Below are 13931 nucleotides of genomic sequence, written 5' to 3'. Positions count from 1 at the left end.
TTGAAATTCTTCAGATACTTGTATAGCTATTAGCCATTTAAAACTGTTTAATATAAGTGGCTTATTTCAGAGAGCAAGAAAAGTAGATTCTGGCAATTTTGCCCTTGATATCTTTTCTATCTGTGCACTTTAGTCAAAATTTACATAATAATGGTTAGGGAAGTGTTATGGGACATGAACCAGTGCATATTAGTTCTTAGTTGCTTTCCCAAAAGGCTTGAAAATGCAGCAAATTTAATCTAGGTCAAAAAAAGGAAAAAAAAGATTAAAAAAAAGGAAAAAAAGCCAAGGAAAAAAACCAAAAAACAAAACACTTCCATTTTGTAGGCAGAGGACATTTATAGAGAGCATTTGTATTCACAAGGGTGCGGGAATGACAGAGTGCGACTCCTCCAAAAGAGCTCCCCGGTGCAGCTGAAGGCTGACAGCAAACCAGGACTTGTGGCCAATTAACAGAAAGGCCATCATAACTTGCAAGGCATGGAGAGAAAAAATTGAGCTCCCTGGGATCATTTTTCAGTGGCCATTTACAGGGCTGTTCCCAGCCTGGAGCATTTGTGGTTTAATGCGAGCGGTGCGGTGCGGGGCGCTCTGGGGCAGGGGCACTGCCACCCTGAATGCTGTAACCAGGAGGAAAACTAGAGCACAGGGTGGAATCTGGCATGTCCCAGCTGTGAATCCTTCTCTCATGTGAGCCCTTGCCTACATTCAGCTAATGTATTAATATTAGAAGTGGCATTGCTATAATATGTGCTGTCATTAGAGTGGCAATGCGATTTCCTGGCTGGTGACAGGACTGGTAATACGGTTTCCATCAGGGTGCCAATTATATCAAACTATTAGCAAACCTGAGCTAATTGGGAGGTGGCATCATTAAAGGTTGGTTTCTGCTGTATTCAGCAGTTCTAGCAGGGATGGCTTCAGGAGTGAATTCTTTCCATCTTACTCTCCCATGACTCCATAGGCAATAGAGCATGAGGCTGGTGCAGGTAGAAATCAAATCACATCCCTGCCTTAGCCACCTTCTTATGATAAGCAGAGTTTCAAAAATAGTAGGATTTTTATTTCTGGGTGTCTTTGTCAGGAATGGCTGTATTTGCTATTTAGACAGTTAATGGTTTTCTCTGGTTTTGTATGGAACCACCCAATCAAAATTTCTAAGACTTGAAACATCTCTCCTAATACTAGACCAGCATCTCTAGTGCAGGTTAGCTAATTGCACTAACATCTGTAGCACAAAAGAAATGCCAGGCAAGGCTCCAACTGCACTGCACTGCATAAAAAGTGAGCAAAGTGAAAAGTCTCCTTGCCCAACCAGACACCTGAATGCTTTGTAGCAATAGGTCTTCTCAGTGGCTCTGGTGGAAAAGAGATTTTAAAGTCTTCATTGGCTTTTGGAAAATGACATTACAGGTCATGGTGTGTTTGGTTGGAAATCGTGCTGTTCAGGCAGCTTTTTGTGATGTACAGAGCACTTATTCCAGAGTTCAGGTGGATGGCTGGAATGCAAGAGACCTTGTAAAGGCTGCCCTGCATTAGTGTAGTGTTTAAATTTTGGTGGTGAATGAGTGAATGTGGAAATCAGGAAAGAAACATTTGGAGTGGGGAAAAAAACAAGAAAAAGAAATCCTCCTGAACTTAAACTAGCTTGAACTGTGCTGGATTGACAAGAAGCTACTGTCCCCATTGAGATTCCAGGCTTGTATGAAGCCAGCACCTGTTCTGCTTGCAAATGCACACACAAAAGTGAGCTTCATTCACAGAAAGAAAGAAACATAGCAGGACTTCACTCATTTAGCCTTCCAGGGCCTTCAGTCCCTTGATCTGTCAGCCCCTTAGAATTCAAACGCAGCCTTTAAAGGAATTTTCAATTCACAACATGATGACTTTGTTGATGTCCTGAATGTGAATGTATTTTGAATTGAATTTGTCTGCCAGTATTCCATTACTCACTAAAAGAATACAGAGTTCAATCATCAGATAATCATTATAGCTGTTTTGAAGTGTTTATTTTATTAGTCTAGAAGGTAAAGCAAATTTCATACTTTTAAGTTGTTGCAGGCTTTGCAGGCGCCCTGATAAGCTCTTGTATTTCTATAACCCATGGTTAGGGTTCAGGTACTGGCAGCAGGTGATAATATGCACAACACAGGAGAGATCCAAACTGACAAATTTTGACAGTTGAAAACTAAAGAAACTAATATATCAGACCAATAAATATGGGTTGGGCTTTTTTTTTTTTTTATCTCCTCTTTATTTTCTCTTTTAATTCCCAAAAGTTAAATTTTCAGACCTGGGAGATTGCAGAATATTTTTCTTCAAGCAAATCAAAACCTCAGAGCATCTTGTGGAGCGTGTTTTAATTCCTGTCCACATCCAAAGGGTTATTTTCTCATATAGATGCACATGTGTAATTCCTGGTAACTTTACACAAGAATTGTCTATTCAGTTTAGGGAGCTGTAAAAGACTTTTTCTCACCCGAAGCAAGATGGAGGTGTCTGTATTCACTCAGGCATGAAATCCTGGCTGAGAGATTAAGCCTCTTACACAGATCCCAGTGCTGTTAAATGCCAACAAGGACTGTGTAAGCCACATCTTCAAGTGGAGTAGAGCTTCCCTTTGTTAGTTATTCAAAATTAGGAATGTAAACAGCTCTCACGGCATAATTAGTCTGTGTTTGAATTGGGAGAAAGTGACAAAAATAATGGCATGGCAGAGCTCCTGGAGATGTCCTAGAGCTGGATCTTGCAGCCTAACAAAGCCATGACTGCTCTGCTGGGAGGCAAATTTGGGTCATAGAGCAGAAGTCACACAGGAGGAGAAGCCCCATTGCATGGGGTCACTAACAGCTCTTTGAAAAAATTCTCTTGCTTACAGGAGGAATGGCATGTCTTGAAGTTTCATGGTGAAAACTGCAATTTGTCATAGTTCCACAAAGGCCTCCAGAAATTCAGGTTCACTGCCAGTAGTGGTGTGAAAGTCCTCACCACTTGATCTTTTTCCCATTCCTCACTTCTAAATGATGGCTTCAGTGAACCCATGGCTTGATTCCCCTGTAATCCATTGCTGCCATCTTTGACAGTGACTCATGTAAAGCTGTTTCTAGCCATACAGGAGACTGTTTGTCCCTGTCACTGTCTTGCTAAACAGGTTTCTGTGGAAATTAAATAAATAAAATCTCTACCAGTGGTGCTAATTGGTGCTTTTGGCAGCCTGAGCAAGGGCTTGTGAATTGAATGTGTCATGGAGAATTGAATGTGTCAACTCTCTCCCAATGGCTGGGACCTCGAGGTCTTTCTCTGGCACTAAATTTCCCTTTGAAAAAAGAAAAAAAAGAGGAAGTCAGGGGGGCGGGGGGGGGGGGGGGGGGCAGAGAGAGAGAGAGTGAAAACAAGCTGAAGTAAGAGATCTTTTCCCTTTTTTAATGAGGTGTTGAAGTTGAACATTGTAGTGTCCACACTGCAGCGTTTGCTCATCAGATGCCTTAAGAAGTAGGGCTGTTTTCTGCTGTTGTTTCTCAGGCATCCCATTTGTTGCCATTAAATGCTGAGCAGCATGGAGTGGCAGGTTTTATTCAGTCTGTTCAAGCATCTGGCAGGATAGCCATGAAGTTGTTGCCGATGTCCTTAAGGGACTGTAGGGATCTGCATGATTCATTCAGTATTTTTTTCAAGGTACAAAGAAGAAATGCCGTACGCTGTAGTAAATACTGTTCCAAGTAGAGCACAACCAGCTTAGCAGAGCGTGGGAGATTTGCTGCTCTGGAGGCACTGACTGGCAGAATGAGCTCCTCTGCCTGTGGGCAAGCATACACTAACCCATGTGGAGCTAAAATGGGCTGTATTTCAGGCTGTTGAGGGCTGGCAGAACCATGTCCACAAACCAATTCACTTTTAAAGTTGTCCTGACTAGGACAGGAGAAGGTTATCACTGCCAGGCCCTGAGTTATTTGGATGTCAGAAAAGTCTAGTTATGGTTCAAGCTGCTGTCGAGTTTGTTGGTGATGAAACAAAGATTATATGTGCATGGGGCCTGAAGGGAAGGGCTGTATTTTTTTATTTTCTTTCAGTAGGAAACATACTTTTTCTTTTCAGCTGGGACACTTGTTTGTCTTTGGCAATATTACATTTTCTTTAGTAAAATGGAGGAAGGAATGTCGTTGCCTCTTTGCCTTTCCGCAGGGGACAGCTACCAATCCTAAAGCACAGATTAGCCCTGTCCAATTACACAGGCATCTTCCCTTCCAATATTCCTGCAGAAAAAACTGAATTAGGTACTTTTTCTATGTACTGACCCAAAAGGATTTTACATTGGAGGCATCTTCAATGCAGTTTGTGTAACATGGCTGCAGCACCTCTGGAAAATCCATAGGCTCAGCTACAGTATTTCCCTGGGGAAACATGGACTATTGCCTTTTCTGGTTCCTCTCTGTTGTCTTATTTTCTTTTTTGAGTCCAGCCCTGACTTCAGTAGCAGATACCCTCAAATTCAGGTGTCCACGAGTGAGAGTCCATGTCCCTCTCAAACCACAGCAAAGCAGCTCTTGTTGTGGGGGTTGTTTTATTTAAGAAGATATGAGACAAATGCATCCTGAGAAAAATTTTATCCATATACATTTTCAGATGTGTCAGTCTCTGAGCTCAGAAGTCTCTATTTTTGTCAAGGTCCGATGACTTGCCTGAAACATCTGCACATTTCCCATTAAGCTACTGTTTCTTCCAGCCCTCATTCACAGAAACATTTTTCTCTCCTGAGCTATTACTTCCCAAAAATGACCAGTTAAAGGGTGTTTCACAGCATATTCATCTTTCAAGTGCAGTTCTTTCAAGTAGTGCCAAGAATGATAAACCAATAGATTTCAAATTCCTCCTTATCGGAATGAACCCCCTGAGGTGAAATCTGAAATGAAACTCTTTGGGCCCATGGAAAAGGACATGGCAATTGCAAAGTTGTGATTACAGCTTGATATTTTCCCCTCTGAATCCTCTCTCCTGGTTAAAAAGCCTTATATTAAAAAGCTAACAAACCAAACAAATAAACAATATGAGATAGACTTGGAGCTGGCTGACTGGGTAGAAAAATATTGCAATATTGTCTCAAAGTCACACTATTAAATGTCACAAACTTGAATTTTTTTTTTCTCATTTTCATCTGGGGTAAAATAATTCAGATTTTCAGAATTTTCCAGTGAAACAGAAGGTTTAGAAACACAAACAGGAAAAACAAAGCCTCACAGGCTGTGCCTGTCTCTAGCACACATCCCTGAGAACGATGTCCCGCTTACTGAAATAATTATTAAACCGTCTCCATCGTAAAGTGTGAAATTTTAAAGAACCTGTTGGCAGTATGAAAAATGTTTCTCTCAGCCGTGTTAAGTCTGCATTACCTGCCTGCCCATGTTTGCTGTGGCTGCAAGTGATTTTGTGTATTAGGGAGAAACTTGCTGTGTTCCAGCTGGCAATACATGGTCACCTTTGCTTGTTACCGAGGTAATGGTTGTCACTGGCCTGGCTGCAGAGCCAGAGGGAGCATTCCCAATGCCATGCACAGCTTGAGCCAAGCAAGGGGCAGTGGAGGGGCCATTCTGGATTCAGCCCTTCCTTCCAAAGTGGGCCACCTCCACATGGCTGCTTCCAATGTTTGCTGTGGGCTGCTGTGCACACCTTGTCCTTGTGTCCTTTGCCACTGCGGGGATGCTGCAGGGTTGAACACAAGCAGGAATGCCAGGTGAGCTGGGATGTTTCACCTTGGCCAGCATTAGGGAGCTGATACAAGCTTTGCTCACTGCCTGAAGCACAGATTATTTTATCTGTGTCACGCTCCAAAGGAGCACCAAGACTCATGAGCCAGGGTTTCTTTTGTTTACTGATTGGTTTTGACATTTCTCTGGAGTTGTAACAAATCTCTGACTGTGATTAAGAAAACAGGATTGTTTTCTGATTCATCAGTAAGACCTGCATTATCCTGTTTCATGTGAAGTAGGTTTTTACTTCAGGAACCACTTCTGCTCCCCCAACCAGCATTGCCCAGAATGTTTTCCCTCTCCCCACAGCACCAAACACCCCATCTGCAGAAAACATCTCATCTGTCAAGGAGCAGACTTCATTGCTCTGGGGCCTTACAGGCAAACCCTGGTCCTTGCTTTTTGTCCCCTGCCTGTGACATTATAGCTCTTCCCTGAGGATCTGCCTGTGAGTCCTGACCTAAGCCTGGGGCTGGCTGAGCTGCCTGCTTGTGTGTGCTGCAGCAAAAGCTGCTTTACATGTTTGCAGTGGACAAAGTGACAGCAACCCATGTTTGGTCCCGCACACCACCTGGCTGGACCATGCTGTCAAAAGGGAAACCACAGGATCAAGGCAACTAAAACCACCTGCTTTACTGAAAATTCAGCAGATGCAGGGAGAGCAGAGCCTCCCTTCATGCTGTCAGCCATCAGCAGCCTCCACTATCCCAGCAGTGGTGAATTCACCTGTAGCTTGTTTTTCATTCTTGAAACTGAGATGAGTGTTCCACTCCAGTCCTGCCTGGTTTCAAAGAAATGGGGGAACCAACCTTAGCTCTTTTGTATAAGGCCCTTTAAATCAGGTCCTGCTTTAGCCTGATTTTCTGCTTGGGATGTAACAATGAATTCCTGCTGCTTGAGCCTGCCATGTTGCTTATATTCAAAGTATAATGGGGAGCCTTCAGAAAAATATAACCTTATTTACAATGTACAAAGCCAATTGGATTTTGGTTAACAATTTCTAAGTGATTACAGTTCACTAACAATGCAGGTGTGCTATAGATGCAATGCACAGGGGGGGACTTTTTATTTTAAATCATACAAGCTTTCTTTTATTCATGTCATTCAGGCGCCTCAGGATAATTCACATTTCCAGCTTTCATAATGTGTTGTTCAACCACTGTTTTTTCTCCCTCCCTATTGTACTCTCGCAAATCATACTCACTAATTTCTGAAAGCTTTTCATTTCTCTCTATAGGTTGTTGTTTCGTAACATTTTATACAAGAAAAGCTGCTCTTGAGGCACAGAATGCACTGCACAATATTAAAACTTTACCTGGGGTGAGTACATTTACTTTTTGATCCTAATTATTTTATTGCCAGAAGAATAGCCCTTTTGCTCTTGATTCTGCCTGCTGCCCCAAATGATCTTGATCTCTGCTAGGAGGGTGGCTAAGCTGATGGTCTGTGCTGTGTTGGTGCCAGTCCTGTAGCAATGGCATCATGTCCAAAGGCAGCTGCTGTTCTCTAGAAAGTCCTTTGGCTGGAAAGGGTACCAATTCCTGCTGAGTAGAGACAGTGGCCAAAGTGCAACATGGGTCTTTTTAAAAATTTATATAAGGGGGAGGGAGGGGGGAGAGAAAACATATGGCAGAAAAACACTGCACCACTGGGGCTTCATGTTTGAAAAGGGAGAGAAGAGGAAAAGACAAAACACAGCCAAAGTTTGTTAAATGCAGCCTTTATCCACATGGTTTCTAAACAGCCTGAATGCACTGGCTGCACATCTCAGGGTGTTGGGGAGTGTGGTACCACATAGCTGCTTGGACGGAGTGATCCTGTCTCCTGACATCACCTCTCCTCACCACCTGCTCTCACTGGCACCAGCATTCAGAACAGTTGTGGTTGTGTTGTACAAATTGTACCTTGCATTTTCCTATGGTATTTTATCTTTAAACTACAGGGCTAGAGAGAAGTATGTCACCGGTAATTGCATGTCTAAACTCTGAAATCTTCTTGTACCACCATTTTCTTTTTTTTTTTTGCTGTATTCTTTGAGGATGGAAGTGAAAAAATATAAAGGATGGAGGTATATTCCCTCTTGATGTAGGAGGTGTTCAAGCATATGTTTGTAGTGTCTGGTTACAGACTTGAAAATAAATAAATACACTGTGTAAATAAATAGAGCATTGCCTGGACTGACAGTTATATGGCCAATATCTCCTTTAGTTCCTATGTGCTGTGTGTGAAATTGGACCCTCCATTTGAAAAATTATATCTGGCCAGTTCACTTTATGCAAGTGATTTCCTGATAGGGAAGTCACCCCATGTGTCATGGAAATGGCCAGCACAGAGTGGTGCTGTCATGGGACAGTTACCTGTGAGCCCTGCTAAAGGTGATATGGGAGTCCTCTGTCATTTGCAGTGAAAATGCTGGGAATGGTAGCAGGAAATCTGCAAAGGTAGGAAAACAGGAGAAAAGTTGTGGCACTTCAATGATGTTTTCCAGCAACTGGCCCTTGCAAGGATCAGTACCAAGACCTTACCAGCCTCCCAGTGGGAGTCTTGGCACTTTAGGGTGTAGAGGATGGGGGTGCCATCCTCAAGAGAGAAAGGAAGGCTCTAAGGGACAATTCCCTCTGAGACCCCTTTGGAGCTCAGCTGAACCTCAGCACCCTCTGCCTCTGCAGCCCCAGTTGTTGGTTCCCATCCCCACTGCCAGAAAATGCCGAGCCCTTGGATGAGAGCTCTCTAACCCCATTCAATGCTGCACCTAAACCAACTCACTGAGGGATTGCTCTCCATCATGCTTTGAGTCAAATGGCTGTGTGGACTGGCTGGGTGGGATGGAGGTGATCCCAGGCTGCTGGAGCAGCACCCTGCCCGGATAGCATCCCTCAAGCTCTACCACAAGATCTGCACATCACCCCCCCTTAGAAGTAGAGAGGATCTGTTTAGAATCATACAATCACAGAGTCATAAAGGGTGGAAAAGACCTCCAAGATCATTGAGTACAACATTTGACCAAAAAACCACAATGTCAGTTAAATCACAGCACTAAGTGCCGCATCCAGTTGTTTTTTTTTGAACACTTCTAAGCATGATGACTCCACCACTTCCCTGGGCAGCCAGAGCTTGACCACCCTTTTAGTGAAGAAGTTCATCCTGGTGTCCAACCTGAACCTCCCCTGGTGCAGCTTGAGGACATGTCTTCTCATCCTGTTGCCTGGGGGCAGAGCCTGACTCCCACCTGGCTACACCCTCCTGTCAGGGAGTTGTAGAGAGCAATAAAGTCACCCCAAGCCTCCTTTTCTCCAAGCTAAACAAACCAAGCTCCCTCAGCTGCTTTTAGTTTTCTCTGTTCTTCCCTGAGTCCTCCAAGCTCCTTGCTATGTTTTGAGAGATGTTATTTTTCCCAGTGGGTGACTCAGAGGGGCAGTTTGACTCTCTGGCTTCCTCACATACAGGTGGCAAAGCTTGCTCAGCTCTGCATTGAGTCTTACTTGAGCAGAGCATCATTTTCTTCCAACTTTTGCACAGCTAATGAGCAGGCAGCAGTTAAAGATGCTGGTGTACCTCTTGATGTTATTTTAAAATAAGGTTGAAAAATATTTTTTTTTTTCCCCTAAGGCCCTCTCTAGCTCTTTGTCATTTAAAATTTATCTTTCTAAGCTGTTTTTTTTTCCTGTCCTGACTGTGAGGTTCCAAAGTTTTCTTTTAAGGAAATATGGACACTGCATTCCCATGACTCTGGGGCCTTGGCTTTGAAAATACTCCTGATACAGCCAGAGGTGTTTAGATTTTACTGTGAAATAAGCTGTTATACCTGCTTTTTTAAAGGGAAGCCTCTAATGAAGAGAAGTAACTTGAATACATTTCTACTACTTGTCTTTCAGAATGATTCAGCATATATTATATAACAAATTCTATATTTTGCACGTGCACTATGCTGACATTCAGCATATATGGGGATACTGTTATGTTGCATCTGTGTATTCCCAAAATAACTTCATTTGAGCACTCTTTAAAGTTGTGGCACATGTGCTGGAAACACTTCATGTTAGCAGGGTTCTCCTTACATGAATTTTAGCAATTTCTGCATTATTCCTCTTGCCTGCTAAGCAGCTTTTACCAAACAAGCAGGAATCAGTAGTGGATAGTTCTGTGTGTGAAATGGTCTCAGAGCAAATGGAAGCAATCTTCTGTCAGAGCTACAGCAAGGGATGAATTTGGATCAGGTTCATTTGGGCATCAAGTGTCAGCTTGCTGCCAGTAAGCGAGGTATGGTCAGTGGGAGGTTCAGTAATAAGGTGTCTCCTGGAAACAAAAGAATCCATGCCTTCCCCTTTTGCTGTAATATCACCACGCATCAGATAAGGCATCCTTAAATAGCCCAGGAGGAAAATCCCAGGCAAAGGCTGGTGATTTATTAGTGTAAGGTAAGGAAAGCTGGCAGAGGCAGGAGCAGGGGGCTGCAGGGATGCTGTGGCTGTTGGAACTCATCTGTGTTTTACCTGCACTCAGGTGTAGCCTGAGCTGCTGCAGAGGTGTGGAGGAGAATAGCTCTGTGTTCATTATTGTTAGAGCCTGGATTATTTCTGAGTTTAGTCTCTTCATTTCTTAAATGCAGGCTTGCTCCAGGTAGCAGGTTTTGGATCAGTGAAGGCAAAAAAGTGGGGGTTTAGTGTGAAATTTATCCCCCTTCCAAGGCTACATGTTCAGTTTAATTTAAGTAGGTTTTTGAGCAAAGCCTGCAGTGCTATGTCTCTATCTCTGCTTTTTGCCTGGACCTCCTCCTTAACAGAGACATGAAAACACCAGCGCTTGATCTGCTCCTTTGAGCTGCACCCTTTTAGTGGACATGAAGAAAATAAGACCAGACATAAATGATTAATGCAGAATCTTGGAAGAAAATATTGCAGGGTGCCTTGCTGTTTGATTACAAGCCTTGGAATTAGTCAACATTTCCATAATTCTAAACCAATATACACCTGTTTTCCCACTGTGATGTGAAGGCACAACTTAATTTAACAGAAACCCCGCTGTGCTAAATCTCTCATTAAATACCAAGCTAGTTCTGTAATTTAAGGTTGCAGCACTACTATTTTAACTGAATTGCCTTTGTATTATAAAATTAATAAGAAGTTAATGATGCACTTTGCTGTATTCGCTCAGATTTTTTTTTTCACAGCAACAACAACAAAAAAGAAAGATAAAGAAGAAAAACATGTCACCAGCTGACATCTCAAGGCTTTTCTGGTTTTAATCATTTTCCTGAGGATAGAAATTCATTTAAAAGATTTTTTAAAAAAAATTTAAAACTTTCTGCACAAGTAGGATCAAACATCATCTTTTTATTCATGATTAATATAATCTCTCTGTTAGTCATAATATTCCTTGTCATATATTGGAACTTTTATCTTTCCCAAAATATGTATTTAGATATCACTTGTTATGTACGATTGCTGCTAGGGAGAGAAGCAGATATGCAGTGTTTGAGAAATGCAGGCACATTGTTATGATATATGATACAGATCAACAAAACAGGGACAGTTCTCTTCTGTTTACTTGGTGCTGGCATCACAAGTAGCTTTTATGTCTTGCAAATGAACAATGTGAATTTTCAGATGTGTCTTTTTCAAACATAGCATGAGAGCAGGTTGCTGATATCCTCATAGCTCATGGGGATGTGGTTTATATAATTCAACCTAGAGTCAGGTTTTCTTGGAGTGTTCATTTGGATTTTGTTTTAAAAGGCAGAAGGGAGAAAAGGGAAAATCTCAATTTGAATGTAATAATGATCCTGGAAATGGGCTTCTTTGTGATGAGATGTAGAACTGAGGCCTTAACTAGTCTCATCTTCATTAAGAATCTCATGGCTTCGTTAGAGGTGTTTAACTTCTATTCCCTAAACAGAGTAATCCAATAAATTCCACCCATCTAAATTTATTCTGTACCTTCAGTTAGATGTAATAATCTTGCTTCCCCCATGCTCTAATTTGCTGCTTAGTGAAAATTGGTTTCTGTATAGAGGGCAAACCTCAAAGAGCTGCATTCAGGGACTGCTTTAGCTGCCTTTATGGCACTGACATTCGCTCATTGTTTTAGTTTTAACATGCTTTATTTTAAAAACAGAATGTGCTCTGTTTTGCTGACAAGTGAACCTGGTAGGATTTCCTGGCAAGGGTTAAGTGCAAAGAGGTAACACAAGAGCACTATATGTTGGTTGGATTCTTGGAGCCAAAGAGCTGAATAAATGCACTTTTAATGTCATGCAGAGGCTATTTGAAGTCAGAAATCAATGGGCATCCATTTGTAAAATCTAGGCCTAAAACTCTTTGGAGTCTTTGTTCTGTATTTGAAGTTAGATTTATTGGACATGGTAAGGGTCATTTGTTGTCTTTATGTATATTTTTTTATATATCTTCCTACCTAAGGTTATCACAAAAATAATTAACAGCCCACAGTCTGCACTCCCATGCTTTTAACAGAATCATGATTTACGTGGTTGTTATTTCAAGTGGGATAAACATATATATTCCAAGTAGCAACAAACCTTTTGTGTTGAAGTTCTGGCATAAAATTAGGACATTAGCTATATGAACTGATTTGATTAAGGCTTTAACAAGGAAGAAATACCATTTTGAGAAAGCTCTCAATATTTTAACAGCAAGGTGGAATTTGTAGTAGCTGTATTTGTAAAACATTCATGGCTTTCTTTTTTGCCAGATGTTGTCAAGGAAAACATTTTTAATCTTTACATTGTAAGCATCACTTCTGGTTTTACTAAATGTTTTTTACATCATAGGGAAGCAGGACTGGCTTGAAGGGAACTTTGCCCACAGGTTGTTAACTGGCTGTAAGGTAACCTCAAAGTCCATTTAGGGGTGTAGAATATGAAAAATAATAATCTGAATAATCTGGTCCAAAATGCAGACACCCGTGATGACTTACTATGAAAGCTCATTCACTTTCTGATAAAATACCATTTGTCCAACAAGAAGCAAAAAATCCCAAATATATTTCTGTTTCTTTTTTTACATCATAAGCTCCTTTCTAATGATTATTCCGACATTCTCCTTCCTGGAGTAGTGTTTTAATATCCAGTTCCTTTCTCTGTTTCAAGCCTTATGGTTTCTCAGTACTATATGAACATTATGTAAAAATTACCTGTAATAAAAAGGTAATCATCCAATATGATTTGAATAATAGCCTGAATATGATATATCAGTGACTCTGAGAGATTTTGACAAACAGAAAGGGAATTCAAAGAGCAATTAACTTAGTTAAGCCTTTGCAGTGATTGATTTATGATGACAAATTAAACTAATTCAGTACCCATTTAGTATGGCCAAATGCTGTTTAATGAAGGATCCAAAGAGTATAGAACTGCCTAAATGATAAAAATACCAGATGGGAAAGAAGAGAATTCCCAGGGAGCAGCTGTTCCTAGGAGGTGTGCTATAAGACACTCAATGATGTTGAGAAAGTGAATCTGGCCCATTCCTTCGTTTAAAATGCTATGCAAAGGAACCTACTTAATGATACACTTTGCCCAGCACAGAAGACATGTGGGTATTTTTTTTTAATTCAAAAATACCACTTCCACCCATGCCCCTCAAAAAAAAAAGTTGCACTGACTGCCACTTCAGTGAAAATTAATATTTGCACTAAGTTCAGATACCTTAGCAGAAAAGTAGGGTTTGCACCTACCATTGCTGTGAAACACAGAATGGATCACCAGCCCCAGATTTATAAAATGGAAAAAAGTGACTTAGAACCCAGTGAATCTCTGTAAGTAGCTGAACTTGCAGCTTAAAGGGAGATTAGTGAGTGTTGTGCAGGTGTAGGGAGAGGGGAATATTGACCAAGTGAAAATCACTTCTCTAAACTGAGCAAAACATTTCGCTCATACTTACATTGTCCCTTTTTCTCATTGAGGGATGGAGGGTCAAATTTGCCTTCACCAAATTCACAGCCTCATCATTAGGATAACTTTCTGGTCTGCAAGGAGAATGCAGATCATATCCTCTCTGCCTTGTTTACTGAAAGGATTTTGCTTGGATTGACCTAACAGAGCTTTCACCACTGGACTTAGTTAAGATTTGGGTCACTGTTTCTCCTCTTGAAGCTGCTCCAGCTGTATGGAAGTATCAAATCCTGGTGAGAGTGAGAGAAAGCAAGGAACAGCACTTGGTTTCCTGGTAC

General features: G+C 41.5%; 1 protein-coding gene across 9 annotated transcripts in view; it reads left to right on the top strand.

Annotated features, from left to right (window-relative positions):
- The window catches only part of CELF2 (CUGBP Elav-like family member 2), a 547081-nt gene that overhangs the window by 439300 nt on the left and 93850 nt on the right, over nucleotides 1–13931 (top strand). For all 9 annotated transcript variants that reach the window (XM_059847526.1, XM_059847525.1, XM_059847520.1 and 6 more), the window contains one exon: nucleotides 6982–7064. In XM_059847526.1, coding sequence (XP_059703509.1) covers nucleotides 6982–7064 — 83 coding nt within the window. The remainder of the gene's footprint in view (nucleotides 1–6981; nucleotides 7065–13931) is intronic.

Source organism: Haemorhous mexicanus, chromosome 5 (genome assembly GCF_027477595.1).
Source record: "Haemorhous mexicanus isolate bHaeMex1 chromosome 5, bHaeMex1.pri, whole genome shotgun sequence".
NCBI classification, from domain to species: domain Eukaryota; kingdom Metazoa; phylum Chordata; class Aves; order Passeriformes; family Fringillidae; genus Haemorhous; species Haemorhous mexicanus.
The sequence above is the reverse complement of the archived record's forward strand: the minus strand, read 5'-3'. Positions and strand labels throughout refer to the sequence as shown.